Source organism: Leucopleurus acutus (assembly GCF_964270905.1).
Source record: "Leucopleurus acutus genome assembly, chromosome: 3".
Taxonomy (NCBI): domain Eukaryota; kingdom Metazoa; phylum Chordata; class Mammalia; order Artiodactyla; family Delphinidae; genus Leucopleurus; species Leucopleurus acutus.
The window spans coordinates 123,932,897-123,948,155 of record NC_139145.1 but is presented as its reverse complement, the minus strand read 5'-3'; the positions used below and the strand labels follow the sequence as shown (position 1 = coordinate 123,948,155).

The 15,259-nt window shown below is 36.1% G+C and overlaps 1 protein-coding gene across 9 annotated transcripts in view; it reads left to right on the top strand.

Annotated features, from left to right (window-relative positions):
- ERBIN (erbb2 interacting protein) overlaps window positions 1-15,259 on the top strand; it is a 108,184-nt gene that overhangs the window by 26,282 nt on the left and 66,643 nt on the right. For 8 of the 9 annotated variants that reach the window (XM_082835757.1, XM_082835753.1, XM_082835759.1 and 5 more), the window contains exons 2-3: window positions 8,093-8,140; window positions 14,011-14,208. In XM_082835757.1, the coding sequence (XP_082691883.1) occupies window positions 14,020-14,208 (189 nt within the window). In that variant the 5' untranslated portion in view covers window positions 8,093-8,140; window positions 14,011-14,019. Of the gene's footprint in view, window positions 1-798; window positions 857-8,092; window positions 8,141-14,010; window positions 14,209-15,259 lie in introns of all 9 variants that reach the window. The other variant, XM_082835752.1, reaches the window with a different exon arrangement.

Sequence of the window (15,259 nt, the reverse complement as noted above, 5' to 3'; positions counted from 1 at the left end):
TCCTTTTTAAGGGAGGAAAAATAACACCACTCTGTGTCTTGTATTTCTGCATATGATCAAAATCAGTTGTTCCTTAGAATATCTTAGAGAACTAGGGCTCTACTTGGTTTATTTGAGCATCTTGTTCTGTACCCATCAAGGCTTCCCAAATCATCTGTGATGAGTTCATGGAGGAAAAGAAGTTGTTATAAGTCATTAGCAGAAACTAAGAAGATTGGGATTTACTCTGGCATAGAGATGAATACTAGGAAGTAAAGAGAAATAAGGGAATACACACGAAGAAATTAGTCCTACTGCTGGATTGTGTTATGGGAATAGTTTAGAATCCGGGTAAGACTGTATGAGAAAGTATTTTTAAGTTTGAAATAATGCCAAGATTTAATTTCCTACCATGTTAAGCACAACATCATTGTGAATATATGTTTGTGATGCATATTGCCAACAAACGTCTCTTTGCACAGCTTTATTGACCTATTGTTGAAAATAACAGAAATAACTCTGTGTTAGAAGAAGTTGAAATTTACTCACAGACCTTCAGTATTCCTTTTTGGCACAGTTTCACCTTCTCTGAGTTTGGTTATGAGCCATACTGAGCTGCTTTCTTTCCTCATTCTCCCTCTGCTTCCTCCCTCTGATTATAGAATGATCTAATGTTAGGTTTTCAGAGTTAAATAAACCAATTCTAGCTGGGATGTTTGCATTTGTAGTCTTATTTCTAATTGTGGAATGAAAGATTTTTCTGTAAAAATACTTAGGCCCTCTTTTTGTCCCATAAATTGTCATTCCTTCTAAACTAAGATGGAGGAGAATTCTGAAGATTTGTCTTCTACCTTGACCAAGTTTGTTTCACAAAGGGGTGAGTCAGACTGGATGTCTTCCATGGGAGTATCTTTTCTATAAACAGAACTGTTTTATCTACACTGGCAATCTCCTAGTATTTCTTTTTGTTTGTTTGTTTGTTTTTTTCCCCAGAAATTTTATTGCACTTTCTCCTAGTATTTCTGCTTCTAGTTAGCATATAGGAGGGCACAAAAATTTTTTGTCCCCTGGTAAGAATAAGAAAAACCTGTAAAGAATAAAAATCACACTTAAAAAAAAAAATAGAGCTAGCAAAAAATCAATGGAATCAGGGAAGCCTTAGTGAACTGACTTCCATAGATACATGAACCTCTCATAGGTGAGTCAAGAGTGTGGCAGTTTCGCAGCCAGATTTCAGTATAGGATGAAGCAGGACTTACCATAAATGGAAAGACTGAAGGGATGAATATAAATCATCCAGTCCTCAAGTGACAGTGTGGGCTTTTGTGAAGGGATTGGAATCTGACAGAGCCCCAAAGGCAAAATTAAATCATTAAACCTGATAATTTTATCCACCTTGAATTTTGCTGTAAAGAGGAGTAGAAGCTTAGTTGAAAAATACCTATAGAAATGTATAGTTCTGCAAATTCTAATGTTTCTTAAATTATGGGACACTGCTGGGGTTGAATCTAAAGGTAAACCGAACCAAAAATATCTGGAATTGCAGCCCAAATTCTTCCTATCTCAGATTTTGACAAGATGAAAAAGATATGGCTGTGGTTGAAGATGGGAAGTTGGCGGTTGAATTGATCACAGAAGAATTCACTGTAATTAAAGCTGCAGCCAGTCCCAGCTCAAATTGGTTCTAATAGGAAACTGAATTATCAGTCACTCATCCTAACTGAGAGAAGAGCATAGACTCTCTGGGTAAAAAGTGAAACTTAACAATATTACATTCAGTTCTCAACTGTTATTTTATAAAAAGCATCTAGAATACTGTGAAAAATTATGAAATATACAAAGAAAAAGGAAAATATGATTGTATAATTAAGAGAAAACAGTTAAGAAAACCAGACTTATTAGATGACCCAGAGTTAGAAGTCAATGAGTTAGGAGACAGTGATTTTAAAACAATTTACAGGATAACATGTGAGGGGTTGAGTATTTCAGGAGAGTATTGGGAACTTTGTACCAACACCAGATGTTTTCTAGAACTGAAAAATGCAGTATCTTTTAAAAAAACTATTCAAATGGGCTTGATAGTAGTAAGAAATAGACTAAGAAATGGTGAATGTGTGAATAAATATGAAAGTCTTTTCTGGTTTTTAAATTTATGTATATGACAGTTGAATAGTGTAAAACAAAAAGAAATTGTGGGATTTATAATATGTAGAAGTAAAGTTTATGACAATAGCATGAAATATGAGCGAGAGTAGACGTAAATAAATTATGCTCTTACATTTGTTACATCATATATAAAATTACATAGTATAATTAGAATAGTATAATATTATTTGATGGTGGACTATGATGAATTAAGAATACATACTGTACATTCCTAGAGCAACCACAAAATATGTATAGCTTAAAGTCCATAAAATGAGATAATATAGGAAAAATAACTATATTTGAAGGCAGGAAAAAAAGGAACAAAGAACAAATAAATAAATAGTAATGTAATAAACTTAAATTAAATCACACCAGTAATTATATTAAATATATATGGTCTACGCCTACCATCAAAACATAGAAATTGTCAGATTGGATAAAATAGTAAGACCCAACTATATGCTTCATATAAATAGGCAATTTAAAGACAAATTTGGTTAAAAGTAATAGTTGGAAAAATATACATTAACACTTACCAAAAGAAAGTTCCTATGGCTATAGTGATATCAGGCAAACTATACTTCAAGACAAGGATTATTAGCAGAGAGAAAGGACATTTTATATGATAAAAGGATCCATTCCTCTAGAAGGTACAAGAACCCTAAATGTGTATTTATTGATACTTTATAAGAGATTCAAAATACATGAAATAAAAATTGACAGAAATAAAACATATTTACACTTACGGTTAGAGATTGCAGTACTTTTCAGTAATTAGTAGAAAAAGAATCCCATAAATTAGTAAGGGTACAGAAGATTTGAACACCACTCTCAATCAGTTTAACCTGACATTTTTTGAACACTAAACCCAAGAGATGCAGAATGTGACATTTAAATATACATGAAACACTCACCTCAGTAGATCTCATGTGGGGCTGTCAAAACTTCAACATATTGTGAAGACTTGAAATCATAATATTATTTTTTCTGATTACAGTGGAATTAAATTAGAAATCAGTAACAAAATGAGGTTTAGTAGAGCCCTGAATTCTTTTTTTTTTTTGGCTGTACCACGCAGCTTGTGGGATCTTAGTTCTTCAACCAGGGATTGAACCCGGGGCCCTCGGCAGTGGGAGCTCCAAGTCCTAACAACTGGACTACCAGGGAATTCCCAATCCCTGAATGTTTTGAAATTAAGGTGATTCTGAATAACTCATGGGTAAAATAATAAATCAAATGGGAAATTAGCATTTTAAACAAATCCAGCAAAAAGACAACATACCAAATTTTATGAAGTGCATCTCAGAATTTATAGCTTTAAATCTTGAAGAATAAAGTATTAGAATCAATTACTTAATAAGCTTTACCCTAAGAGTCAGAAAAAGACAAATTCAAAATAAATAAAAGGCCGAAAAAATAGAGAAAAGTGAAATCAGGGAAATGGAAAATGTCCCATAAGTAAATGAACAAATTATGAAGTTTTCTCTTTGAAAAAATCAATACAGTTGGTAAACTTAAGCTTAAAACTACAGCAATTTATATAGCTCTTAAATTTGTGAATCAGCAAGTGGTCTTTTATCCTATAAAGAATTACAGCATCATGTCCTCAGGGCTGCATTCAAGGAAGGTAAAAGCAGAAGTTGTAAATCTTCTTGAGGCATAGGCACTGTTACTTGCCTAACTTCTGCCACATTGAGTTGGTATAAGTCACAGTTCAGCCCAAATTCAAAGAGTGGGGAAATAGACTCTGCATCTCTTGATCTCAGGTGGTATAAAACATTGTGGCCATGTTTCTTAATTTATGCTGGTTAAATCAGAAACAGTAAAGAGTCTGAGGTTTTACCCTACTTACAATCTAAAATGTTAACTTGCCAGAAAACACAAGACTTCTAGACCAGAAACAAAGGGTTTATTACTCCCTGAAAATCAGCAACCAGGGCAATATTTTGTGTCAGTTACCTGAGCCGAAATCTTCATAGGGCTTCACAGTGAGGGTCAGATGGTACCTGCACAGATAGTAGTGTGCATTACAGAAGGGGAACCCCAAATTAGAAAACTCTGATCTTTCATAGGACCACTTATGACCTGTCTGTCCTCTCCTCAGGAGAGTGGAAGATAGAAACCTTATTTTTACTCTGGAATTTAAACAAATTGTCTCTGGAGAGAGGACATTGAACTGTCTCAGTGTTGCTAAGTGTTATTATCTGGAATGTATCCTTGTATAAACATCTTAAATTGGCTGTAAATGACATTGCTCAGTGGACCCAGACCATGCAGAAATGTGAGATGTTCATGGAGAATTGTTTTCTAATATAGTACATCCTCTTGTACAATAATTTGCAATCCTCCCGTATACAAAATTTCGTCATTCTTTTCTACAAAAGTCTTTTCCCAGTAGAGTGGTCATGTAAGGCTTGAGTCCAGTATCTTATCATCTCACTGAGTTCCAAGTACAGATGAGGCTCTGCTATGCCATTTTGTAATTAGAGAAATGCAAAACACAAATACAGTGAGCTACTTGTCTGCACCTACTACATAGGTTAATGTTAAGAAAGACTGAGAATATCGAGTGTTGGTGAGGAATTGATTGGAACTCTGGGAGTGTTAAAACCACTTTGTAAAATGACTTGTTTGTTTATTCCTTTTTTTAAAAAAAATAAAATTAAACATGCTTATAGACTTTGATCTAGCAATTTCACTCCCATATTTACCCACAAGAACTGAAGCCTGCATTCTCCTAATACTTGTACACAAATGTCATAGCACTCTTATTTAGGATAGGTTGCCTTGGCCAGGGTGTTGACTGGAAATTAGCACATGGGAACTTTCTGGGGTGATAGAAAGATTTTATGTCTTGGTTGCTTTTGGTTATATGGATGTATGCATTTGCCAAACTTTACTCTAAAGGTCTTTTTTATTATGTTAAGTTATTTGTAAAAATATAAAGTGGAAGTTTCTGCAAATGTGGGAACTCCGTATAACTTTAGTATGTATGTCAACTATTTTATTCCACATTAAGATTTTTTTTTTGGCATATTTAGGCTAACCATGGTTTGATGTGAAAGTTTGATTAACAGTGCTGACATTGAAGAAGCTCTCAGCTTTCTGCTGAATTAGAATTAGGCTAGCAGGGGTCAGACAGCAACATTGACCTTGTAAGTGTGAAATTTAGCTATTTCACCAGCCTCCTTTCCTCATTTCTTGCTGTATATGTTGTAGGCATAGCACATTTTATACATTCAGTTATTTTTGTCCTTCACAATCAAATGCTCCTATACAGTATTTGTTTTTTTCATTACATAGCTTTTTTTACGTTTTTATTTTTGCTCTTTTGCACATAACTATTTTCATTGTTTACTATTCATGTACTTACCGGTAACGGGTTAATAATGTCCATAAAATGCCTTAGAATTAAGCACAGGTTGTACCAAATACAGATTAACAAATACTGTGATAGCCATGATTAAACTAAAATGATCGTACACAACCACTAAATACCATCTAATGGCTATGGGCATGCCTGAGGAGCCTTTGTTGTGCATTTCAACTTCTGAACTCATTTAAAAAGATGGTTCCAACATAAGATTTCTCTTAAATCTAGCCAAGTATAACTTGTGATCTCTTCAGATCCATAGGGAAGTATAACATACTATATTTTAGAAAACCTTTATAGTGATTTCACTTTTCAGTTGGTACAGTAATCCCCCAAATGAGAGTTTATCAAAAAAGGATGGAAAGGGGAAAAGATGGCGGTTTGAGTATAGATGAAATAATATTGACTATGGATTGATTATTGTTGAAACTGTTAGAAAAAAGTATCACATCAGCATTTTGTGTATGATAAAGAATCTTCAGTTTTATATCTCATCTCCTAAATCAGAATCTCTAGGGAGAAGCTACGGTAATCTAGTAGTAATTTTAAAAATACCCTAAGTGAATATCGTTCAGCTAGTTGTACCATGGCACCCGAGGTTTCTTTCGTTTTGTTCTCTTCCTCATGAGCAGCTTTTTTTTTGGAAACTGATGGGAAACTTTGTTAGGATGGTCTATGAATGGTTTTCCAAATCTCTTTATAAAAATATCTCTTTCTCTTGCTAGATTATTCGCATCTGCCTACAAATCCACTGCTGTGACTCTTGATTCACATTCTGCTCTCTCTACTGCTCTATTTTTCCAGTGTCTTTTTTAGCGAAACTACCCGAGTTGCCTGTATTTGCTATGTCAGATTATCCTCTTCCTATTTCTTGAATCCCCTCCAAACAGTGTTTTGTCTTACCACTGCCCAGTAAGATAATCAATGACCTTTACATTATTACACAGTGACAGTTAAGTTCTTACTAAGATAGTTGATAACTTCCTCCTTGAAACATTTTTTTCCACTTAGCTTTTAGGATATCACACTTTGGGTGGGTGGTTGGGGGGTAGTTTCTCTTGACTCACTGACTGCTTCTCTTCAATGTTCTATTTCTGGTTCTATTTCTTCTTTATGACCTATTTTTATAATATCTCAGGGCTCAGTCATTGAATCTGTTTTCTTCCCTCCCTTCCTTCCTTCCCTTCTTCTTTTCTTTCTTTTTTGAACCTGTACTCTTCTGTCCACATTCATGCCCTTGATTCTTTCATCTAATTTCATTACTTTAAATATCATCTCTAAACAGATAACTTACAAATTTATATCCTCAGTTTGGATTTCTCCCCACATCTCTGAATACCCATATCCAACTGCCTATGTAGGATCGCAGTAGGAAAGCTTTCAGGTATTTCAAGCTAAAGTCTTTAAACACAAACTTCCTTCTCTCTTCTCTCTAACCTGCTCCTTCTGTAGCCTTATTCCATCTCAGTTCATTGGCAATGCCATTTTACCAGACAACTATGTATGTGGAAGTACCTTGAGTGACAGATTAAGTGGCCATCTTTGCTTGATATATGCAAAGGTATTTTTTGTGGCATGTACTATGGGTGGAATTTGTGGAGAAGGTTAAACAACTCAGCAGTCCTAAACAATTTAACATAGAGACATATAGCCCAATATATTTAAAGTGACCCTGTAAATTCTGAAACACACTTATTAGTATCTTTAAAAAAAGATTATTTATGATGTATATACATTAATGCTGTTATTTTGGGTTTTGGGCTGTCTTATTTTGGAATGGTTACAGGTACAGAAAACCTAGCAATGGTTTAAGCAAATAGGGGTTTAGTTTTCTTATAAACCAAGAAATCCAGATATTGTAGTTCAGCTACTCAAGTGTGCTATTAGAGACCCCCAGCTTGTTTTGTCTTTCTACTCTGTTAGCCTTTTTGGTAGGTTTTTAATCCTCATGCTTGTTGACTCATGGTCATAGGATAGAAGTAGGCATGTTCACATCTGTCCCTGGATAAGGAAAGCAAATGTTTTTCCAGGGCCAACCCCCATCGCACCCCCAAATTAGACTTCTAAGTATATGTCGTTGATCTTAACTGTGTCATCCATTACCTGTTCACCCTTCTTGGAAAGCTCAAAAGTGGGTTTTTAGCTGGGTCTATTACCACCCTGAATAAGGAAAATTCTGGAAAGGGGGAAAAGACTGGTAAGCAATTAACAGTGTCTGCTGCATAGAACCATCAAAAATTACTAAATTTAAATTGGTGATTAGAGTTTATTTGCTTGGGAAAACTTTATTATTTTTCAGTAAGGGCAAATAAATGGGGTTTTAATGGTAGATAGAGAGGTATTTATTATTTGATATAGATGAGGGCTCTCAATAGTTTACAAATGTGTGATGAACAGTAAATCCAGTGACTGGTTGAGAAGGTAGCCATGTATTTAGAAGTTAGCAAATTTGTGTGTGTCAGTTTATGGGGCTGAATTATTGAGAATTTTAATTTACATTTTGAGGTAAATAAGAAATTAGAAGAGATATTCCTTAAAGTCATAAAGATCTATTTTTATTGTTAATTTTGTTTCTTTTTATGGTTTCCATAGAATGTTGGCTCAATTAAGAAACATCAGGGAGATAAATTCAACCCAGTGGTAAGTAGTTTTAATTTCTTTTGTTAGAAAATGTTTGGGTTATTATGCCTTTTTTTTGGTTGGCTTCTCTTCCTCCATTTGATTAGAATGTTTTTGTGTCTGCCGTTTTAAGTCTGATTTCTAAGTGGCTCTTATATCACAGCACTAAAATTCTAATTAGCGGTCCCATGTTGATCACTTCCTGTTCCTATCAGGCCAGTCTTTCTCCCTTTGGTTTATTACTTCTTTGTAGTATTGTGTAAGGGAGGATCTCTTTGGGTCTTGTTATTCATTCCCTTTCATATGGTGCTTTCCTCTTGTGACCTCAATAATTAAGGTCCCCCTCCTTTCTTATCAATCAGAAGTTTTTAGTCTAAATTGGGATCCATTTTTGTATTGGTTCAGGCCCACTGAATTCTGAGGTCTAAGTTGCTCTTTCCACTGTCTCTGTCCACAGGAAGTTTTGTTTTCTTTTGTTTTTTGGGGGGGAAGTTTTATTTTGTTTTTGTTTTTTTGAGGAAGTTTTCACTTGAGATGTAAACTCTTTGCAGTTTCCTAGAGCTGAGTGTCTAATCTTTTTCTGAATTCATGGTCTCTTCTGAGAAGTTCTGCAGTATGATTACCACTACAGAAAAGTCTTGGAAGTCTTTTTACCTTTATTAACAATTCTGCCTTGTAAATTGCCTCCTACCTCAAGTGCCCTGCACAGATGACTTAAATATAGTAAAATAGGGGCTTCCCTGATGGCGCAGTGGTTGAGAGTCCGCCTGCCGATGCAGGGGACACGGGTTCGTGTCCCGGTCCGGGAAGATCCCACATGCCACGGAGCGGCTGGGCCCGTGAGCCATGGCTGCTGAGTCTGCGCGTCTGGAGCCTGTGCTCCACAATGGGAGAGGCCACAGCAGTGAGAGGCTCGCGTACCACAAAAAAATAAAAATAAAAATATAGTAAAATAAATACACTTTTTTTTTTTTGGCCACACTGTGCCGCATGCAAGATCTTAGTTCCCCGACCAGGGATTGAACCCGTGCCCCCTGCATTGGGAGTGCAGAGTCTTAACCACTGGACCACCAGGGAAGTCCCTACACTCTTAAACCATGTACATTTGGTAATAACATTTCATGTCCCTTATTCTCAGCTGGGAGTTATACTTCCAAATCCATTATGATTTCTGGAAAATGGATTTTTTAGGCCATATCTTGCAAGTTATTGCATACTATCATATAAATATAAGCATACAGTAGTTATAATATGAACCAGAATAATAGTTTGAAATATTGTATTAGTGCTGCCTCCTAGAACTTTCTGCAGTGATAGAAATGTTCTGTATCTTCTGTTATTTAGTATGGTATCCATTAGCCACGTGTGGCTATTGAGCATTTAAAATATGGTCAGTGTGACTGAAACCAGATTTAAAATTTTGTCTGATTTAACTTGAATTTTCAGGTTAGTGGCTACCAGATTGGACAGAGCAGATAGAGTTTTTTTCCCGTTTTTCTTAAGTGTCCCCCTAACTCATTATCAGTTGAAGTCTTAGAATCTCTTGAAAAAGGAAGTGTATATTCATTTTTAGAATATTTTTTATTATCTCATTAAACACAAGTATAAGCTAAATTCCCCTTTAGGGATTAAATTCTTATTAGATCAATAAGACTGCTTATTCTTATCAGTAAAATACACCTTCATATAAACATAGATTAAGCATATTCAGTAAACTTTATTGACAAAGTAATTTTTTGTTTTTCTTGAGGTAATAATTGACATATAACATTGTATTAGTTTCAAGTAATACAACGTAACGATTCAGTATTTGTATATGTTGCAAAATGATCCTCACAGTATGTCTAGTTAACATCCGTCACCATACATAGTAACAATTTTTTTTCTTGTGATGAGAGCTTTGGATCTACTCTCTTAGCAACTTTAAAAAATAAAGTACAGTATTATTAAGTATAGTCACCTTGCTGTACATTACATCCCCATGAGACAAAAATTTTAGATAGAATCATTTGATGTTTGACATCATAGTGTAAAGGAGGAAAAATTTTTCCTTCACCCTCTTAGGGTTCCTGGCTGGGTGTGAAAATTAAACTGACAAAGACAGATTAAAAGGAGAAAAATATATACATTTATTTAATGTAAGTTTTAAGTGACACAGGGAGCCTTTGTAAGGAAAGGAAGACCCAAAGAAACAGTTAAACCTGAGTATTTTTATGCTGTGTTTGATGAAGTGGACAGTTGTGTAGAAATACGTTAAATCAAAGAGTATGAAGTAACTGTAGTAAACTGGGGGAGATTTAACAAGTCCTGTTCATTAGAATTCTTCTTCCTTTGTCTTCAGAGATACCTCCTGGTATAGGGAGGGCACCTTTCACAGGAGGATTTTATTACCTGTTTCAGGGGAGAACGGCGTGGAAGGTCAGAGTGACCTTCCTGCTTCTGCTATTTTATCAAACTCCTTTAGCTTAAAATATTCAGTATGCCATATTTTGGGGTGCCATATTTTGGGGTGGTTTGTCCTGAACCCCATCGGTAGCTTGTTTTTGTAAACCCTAAAGGAAAAGTATGTAGTAAAGACTTACTGATATTTGAATTATTTCATGAATCTGAGTTCAAGTATATCATTATATATTGAGAAGCAGTATAGTGCACTACAAGCACAGAATCAGTTTCTTTTTGGAAAAATAGGGATAATAATAATACATGCCTTAGAAAGATACACGAGGATGAAATGAGAATAAGCATATAGGTTTTTTTGTGTGTGTGTGTGGTACGCGGGCCTCTCACTGTTGTGGCCTCTCCCGTTGTGGAGCACAGGGTCCGGACACGCAGGCTCAGCGGCCATGGCTCACGGGCCCAGCCACTCTGTGGCATGTGGGATCTTCCCGGACCGGGGCACAAACCCGTGTCCCCTGCATCGGCAGGCGGACTCTCAACCACTGCACCACCAGGGAAGCCCATAGTTTTTTTTAAATATTTTATTTTATTTTATGTTTTGTTGAGGCATGAGGGCTCTCTAGTTGTGGCATGTGGGTTCAGTAGTTGCAGTGCGCAGGCTTATTTACCCCACGGCATGTGGGATCTTAAGTTTCCCGACCAGGGATCAATCCATGTCTCCTGCATTGGAAGGCAGATTCTTAACCACTGGACCACCAGGAAAGTCCTGAAACATACAGTTTATATAAAGAATTTAGCACAGTGCCTGGCACACATGGTAAGAATAGTCAGATTTTTTTTTTTAATTGCAAGGGAAATACTTATCCTATTGTCAAACTCTTTAAGAATATGATATAATTAGAAGAGTTAGAAGCAGTGCCTTGCAGAGCCACATTGGAGCCTGAGGCAAAAGAAAAAAAATTAGTCATACTGATTCTGTCTTTATTTTTAAATTTACCATTTTGGTCATTAATGGATTATTTTTCAGTGATTTGGATTTTTTTAAAAGATATTGAACTTGATTACTGAGTTTGTGTGTGTGTGTGTGTGTGTGTGTGTGTGTGTGTGTGTGTGTGTGTGTGTGCGCCTGAGGCATTTGCTGCACTGGCTTCAACCTAGCCTTGGCTCTGGGTAGAAGTAATCTAATACTCTCATAGAGTCTTCTGCTTAGGGCAAGAATTTATTATTCTTTTACAAAGAATTGATAACATTAATTAGCAATCATTTATTGATGTAGGCTTTTCTTTGGTAGTATAATGTTAGCCTCCTAGTTGGAATTAATCGCTGTATGAACATTGTGTTCTTAATAAAATTAGCCTTGAGAATTTTCACTAATTCAGAATTGAGCCTTTCCCCCCAATTAGATCGAAATAATGAAGTCTGCACTTTACTGGAGCAAATTTCTTCTCTATTGTGTAAACTTATACACATATAAGACCTATAAACTTTAGAAAAATTAAAAGAACAATATTAATTGAAACAAAATATACTTGGCTTAGATTGGAATTTTGATGTGGGAGAGTTACAGGAAAGTTAATGGCTGGTTAGAAGACCTGAAAATATCTTTGCACTCCCACTTTCTACTCAGAACTACATAGAGTCAAGTTCTTAATTGAGAAACAGCTCTTAGTCAGAAATTAAAGAAATATCTTTGTTGTATTAGGGTTTTTCTTGTTGAGGATGAGCAGACTAATAAAGCATGTTTCTTTTTAAAAAAATTGTTTTTAAATTAGCTTATAATTGCTTTACAGTGTTGTGTTATATTCTGCTGTACAACGAAGTGAATTAGCTATATGTATATGTATATCCCCTCCGTCTTGGACCTCCCTCCCACCACCCCCCATCCCACCCATCTAAGGACATCACAGAACACTGAGCTGAGCTTCCTGTGCTTTATAGCGTGTTCCCACTAGCTGTCTGTTTTACGCATGGTAGTGTATATATGTCAATCCTAATCTCCCAATTCATCCCACCCTCCCTTTCCCACCCCCATGTCCACATGTCCATTCTCTACGTCTTTGTCTCATTCCTGCCCTGTTAATAGGTTCATCTGTACCATTTTCTAGATTCCACATATATGTGTTAATGTACGATATTTGTTTTTCTCTTTCTGGCTTACTGCACTCTGTAAGACAGACTCTAGGTCCATCCACATCTCTACAAATGACCTAATTTCATTCCTTTTTATGGCTGAGTAATATTACATTGTATACATGTACCACATCTTCTTTATCCGTTCATCTGTCATTGGACATTTAGGTTGTTTCCATGTCCTGGCTCTTGTAAATGGTGCTGCAGTGAACATTGGGGTACATGTGTCCTTTTGAATTATGGTTTTCTTAGGGTATATGCCTAGTAGTGGCATTGCTGGGTCATATGGTAGTTCTATTTTTAGTTTTTTAAGGAACCTCTATAGTGTTCTCCACAGTGGGGTTCCCTTTTCTCCACACCCTCTCCAGCATTTGTTGTTTATAGATTTTCTGATGATGGCCATTCTGACCAGTGTGAGGTGATAACCTCATTGTAGTTTTTTTTTTTTAAATTAATTAATTAATTTTTGGCTACATTGGGTCTTTGTTGCTGCACACAGGCTTTTTCTAGTTGTGGCAAGCGGGGGCTACTCTTTGTTGTGGTGCCCAGGCTTCTCATTGTGGTGGCTTCTCTTGTTGCAGAGTACAGACTCTAGGCCCGTGGGCTTCAGTAGTTGTGGCTCGCAGGCTGTAGAGCGCAGGCTCAGTAGTTATGGTGCACGGGCTTAGTTGCTCCACGGCATGTGGGATCTTCCCGCACCAGGGCTCAAACCCGTGTCCCCTGCATTGGCAGGCATATTCTTAACCACTGTGCCACCAGGGAAGTCCCACCTCATTGTAGTTTTGATTTGCATTTCTCTAATAATTAGTGATGTTGAGCATCCTTCACGTGCCCCTAGGCCATCTGTATGTCCTCCTTGGAGAGATGTTTATTTAGGTCTTCTGCCCATTTTTTGATTAGTTTGTTTTTTTGATATTGAGCTCCATGAGCTGTTTTGTATATTTTGGAGATTAATCCTTTGTCTTTTGCTTCGTTTGCAAATATTTTCTCCCATTCTGAGGGTTGTCTTTTCGATATGGTTTCCTTTGTTCTGCAAAAGCTTTTAAGTTTCATTAGGTCCCATTTGTTTATTTTTGTTTTTACTTTCATTACTCTGGGAGGTGGGCCTATATGCTTATAGAAGCATATAATTGGTTACTTAATGGATCACTTTGTGAAGTACAGAAGTGCTTGAGTTTAATTTGAACTTCACTATATATAAAATTTGATAATAAAGCAATGTTAAATGCATTCTATTTAATGTGTTGGGGAGGAGGTATTTATCTGTGATATGTAAACTGTGAGAATTGAATTGGAATAATTTGTTTTGAAAAATTGTTATAATACATGTTTTCACTAAATTTAATTTTGTTTGTATATTGCAGTGTCTAAAAATGACTACAAAACGAAGTTTGTTTGTGCGGTTGGTACCATGTCGTTGTCTACGAGGAGAAGAGGAGACCGTCACTACTCTTGATTATTCTCATTGCAGTTTGGAACAGGTTCCCAAAGAGATTTTTACTTTTGAAAAAACTCTGGAGGAGCTCTACTTAGATGCTAATCAGATTGAAGAGCTTCCAAAGGTATGTTAATCCAGTCTTTCAAGAATTGCCTTTGCTTATTTTTATGCCTAGAAATATGATATTCCCAATGTTGCCATAATGCTGTGTATATATATATATATATATATATATATATATGTGTGCATTGTTTCCCGTTTTTTTGGTTTAATTTCACCTTAGCGTGTGCAACATGACTCAAATTTTTTTAGATAGAATTTTTAACCTTTATCTCTTCAAGTTAATTGCTTAAATACTTGTGCAAATAATTTAAAATTTTGTATTTAATTCCAGTACCTTAGGCACTAAGGTAGACAATAAGACTGCACAATTTCTGCAGCCAATAGATTTAACTAGACAAAGAATTGAAATTAATGTTTTTCTGATTTTCCTGAGACATTGATCTACATTATAGTTATTGAGGATAAATTGTCTTTTCGGTTATCACATCAGAATTTTGCTTTTTAACAGCTTTGTAGAGGTAGTATTCTGTTTTCCCCATTTCAGTTTATTTGGAAAAGTTTTGGAGGACTTAACATTTCTGAAATGTAGGAGCAACTAGCAGGAGAAAATAGGTTTGTTGCCATGAAACATCATCTCACATTAACAACTTCTTTGCTAAAATTTTTTTTGTGGCGGCTACTTTTTTTCCCTTAAATTCTAACCTGTCTTCATCCTCTACTCAGTTTCTTTTTTTTTTTTTTTTGCGGTACGCGGGCCTCTCACTGTTGTGGCCTCTCCCGTTGCGGAGTGCAGGCCCAGTGGCCATGGCTCACGGGCCCAGACGGTCCGCAGCATGTGGGATCTTCCCGGACCAGGGCACGAAACCGCGTCCCCTGCATTGGCAGGCGGACCCTCAACCACTGCGCCACCAGGGAAGCCCCTCAGTTTCTTATTGTTGTGCGGAAAGCTACCATAGTTTTGTCAGAGAGCTTTACCACCCACACAGCAGTGGTTTTCAAGCTGTGGGTGAAGACTCATTAGTGGCTCATAAAAATCAATTTAATATATGGGGCATTTCCAAATAATGAACTATTATTTGGACTGGCAGATTTAGAAAATAAAAAATACAGGA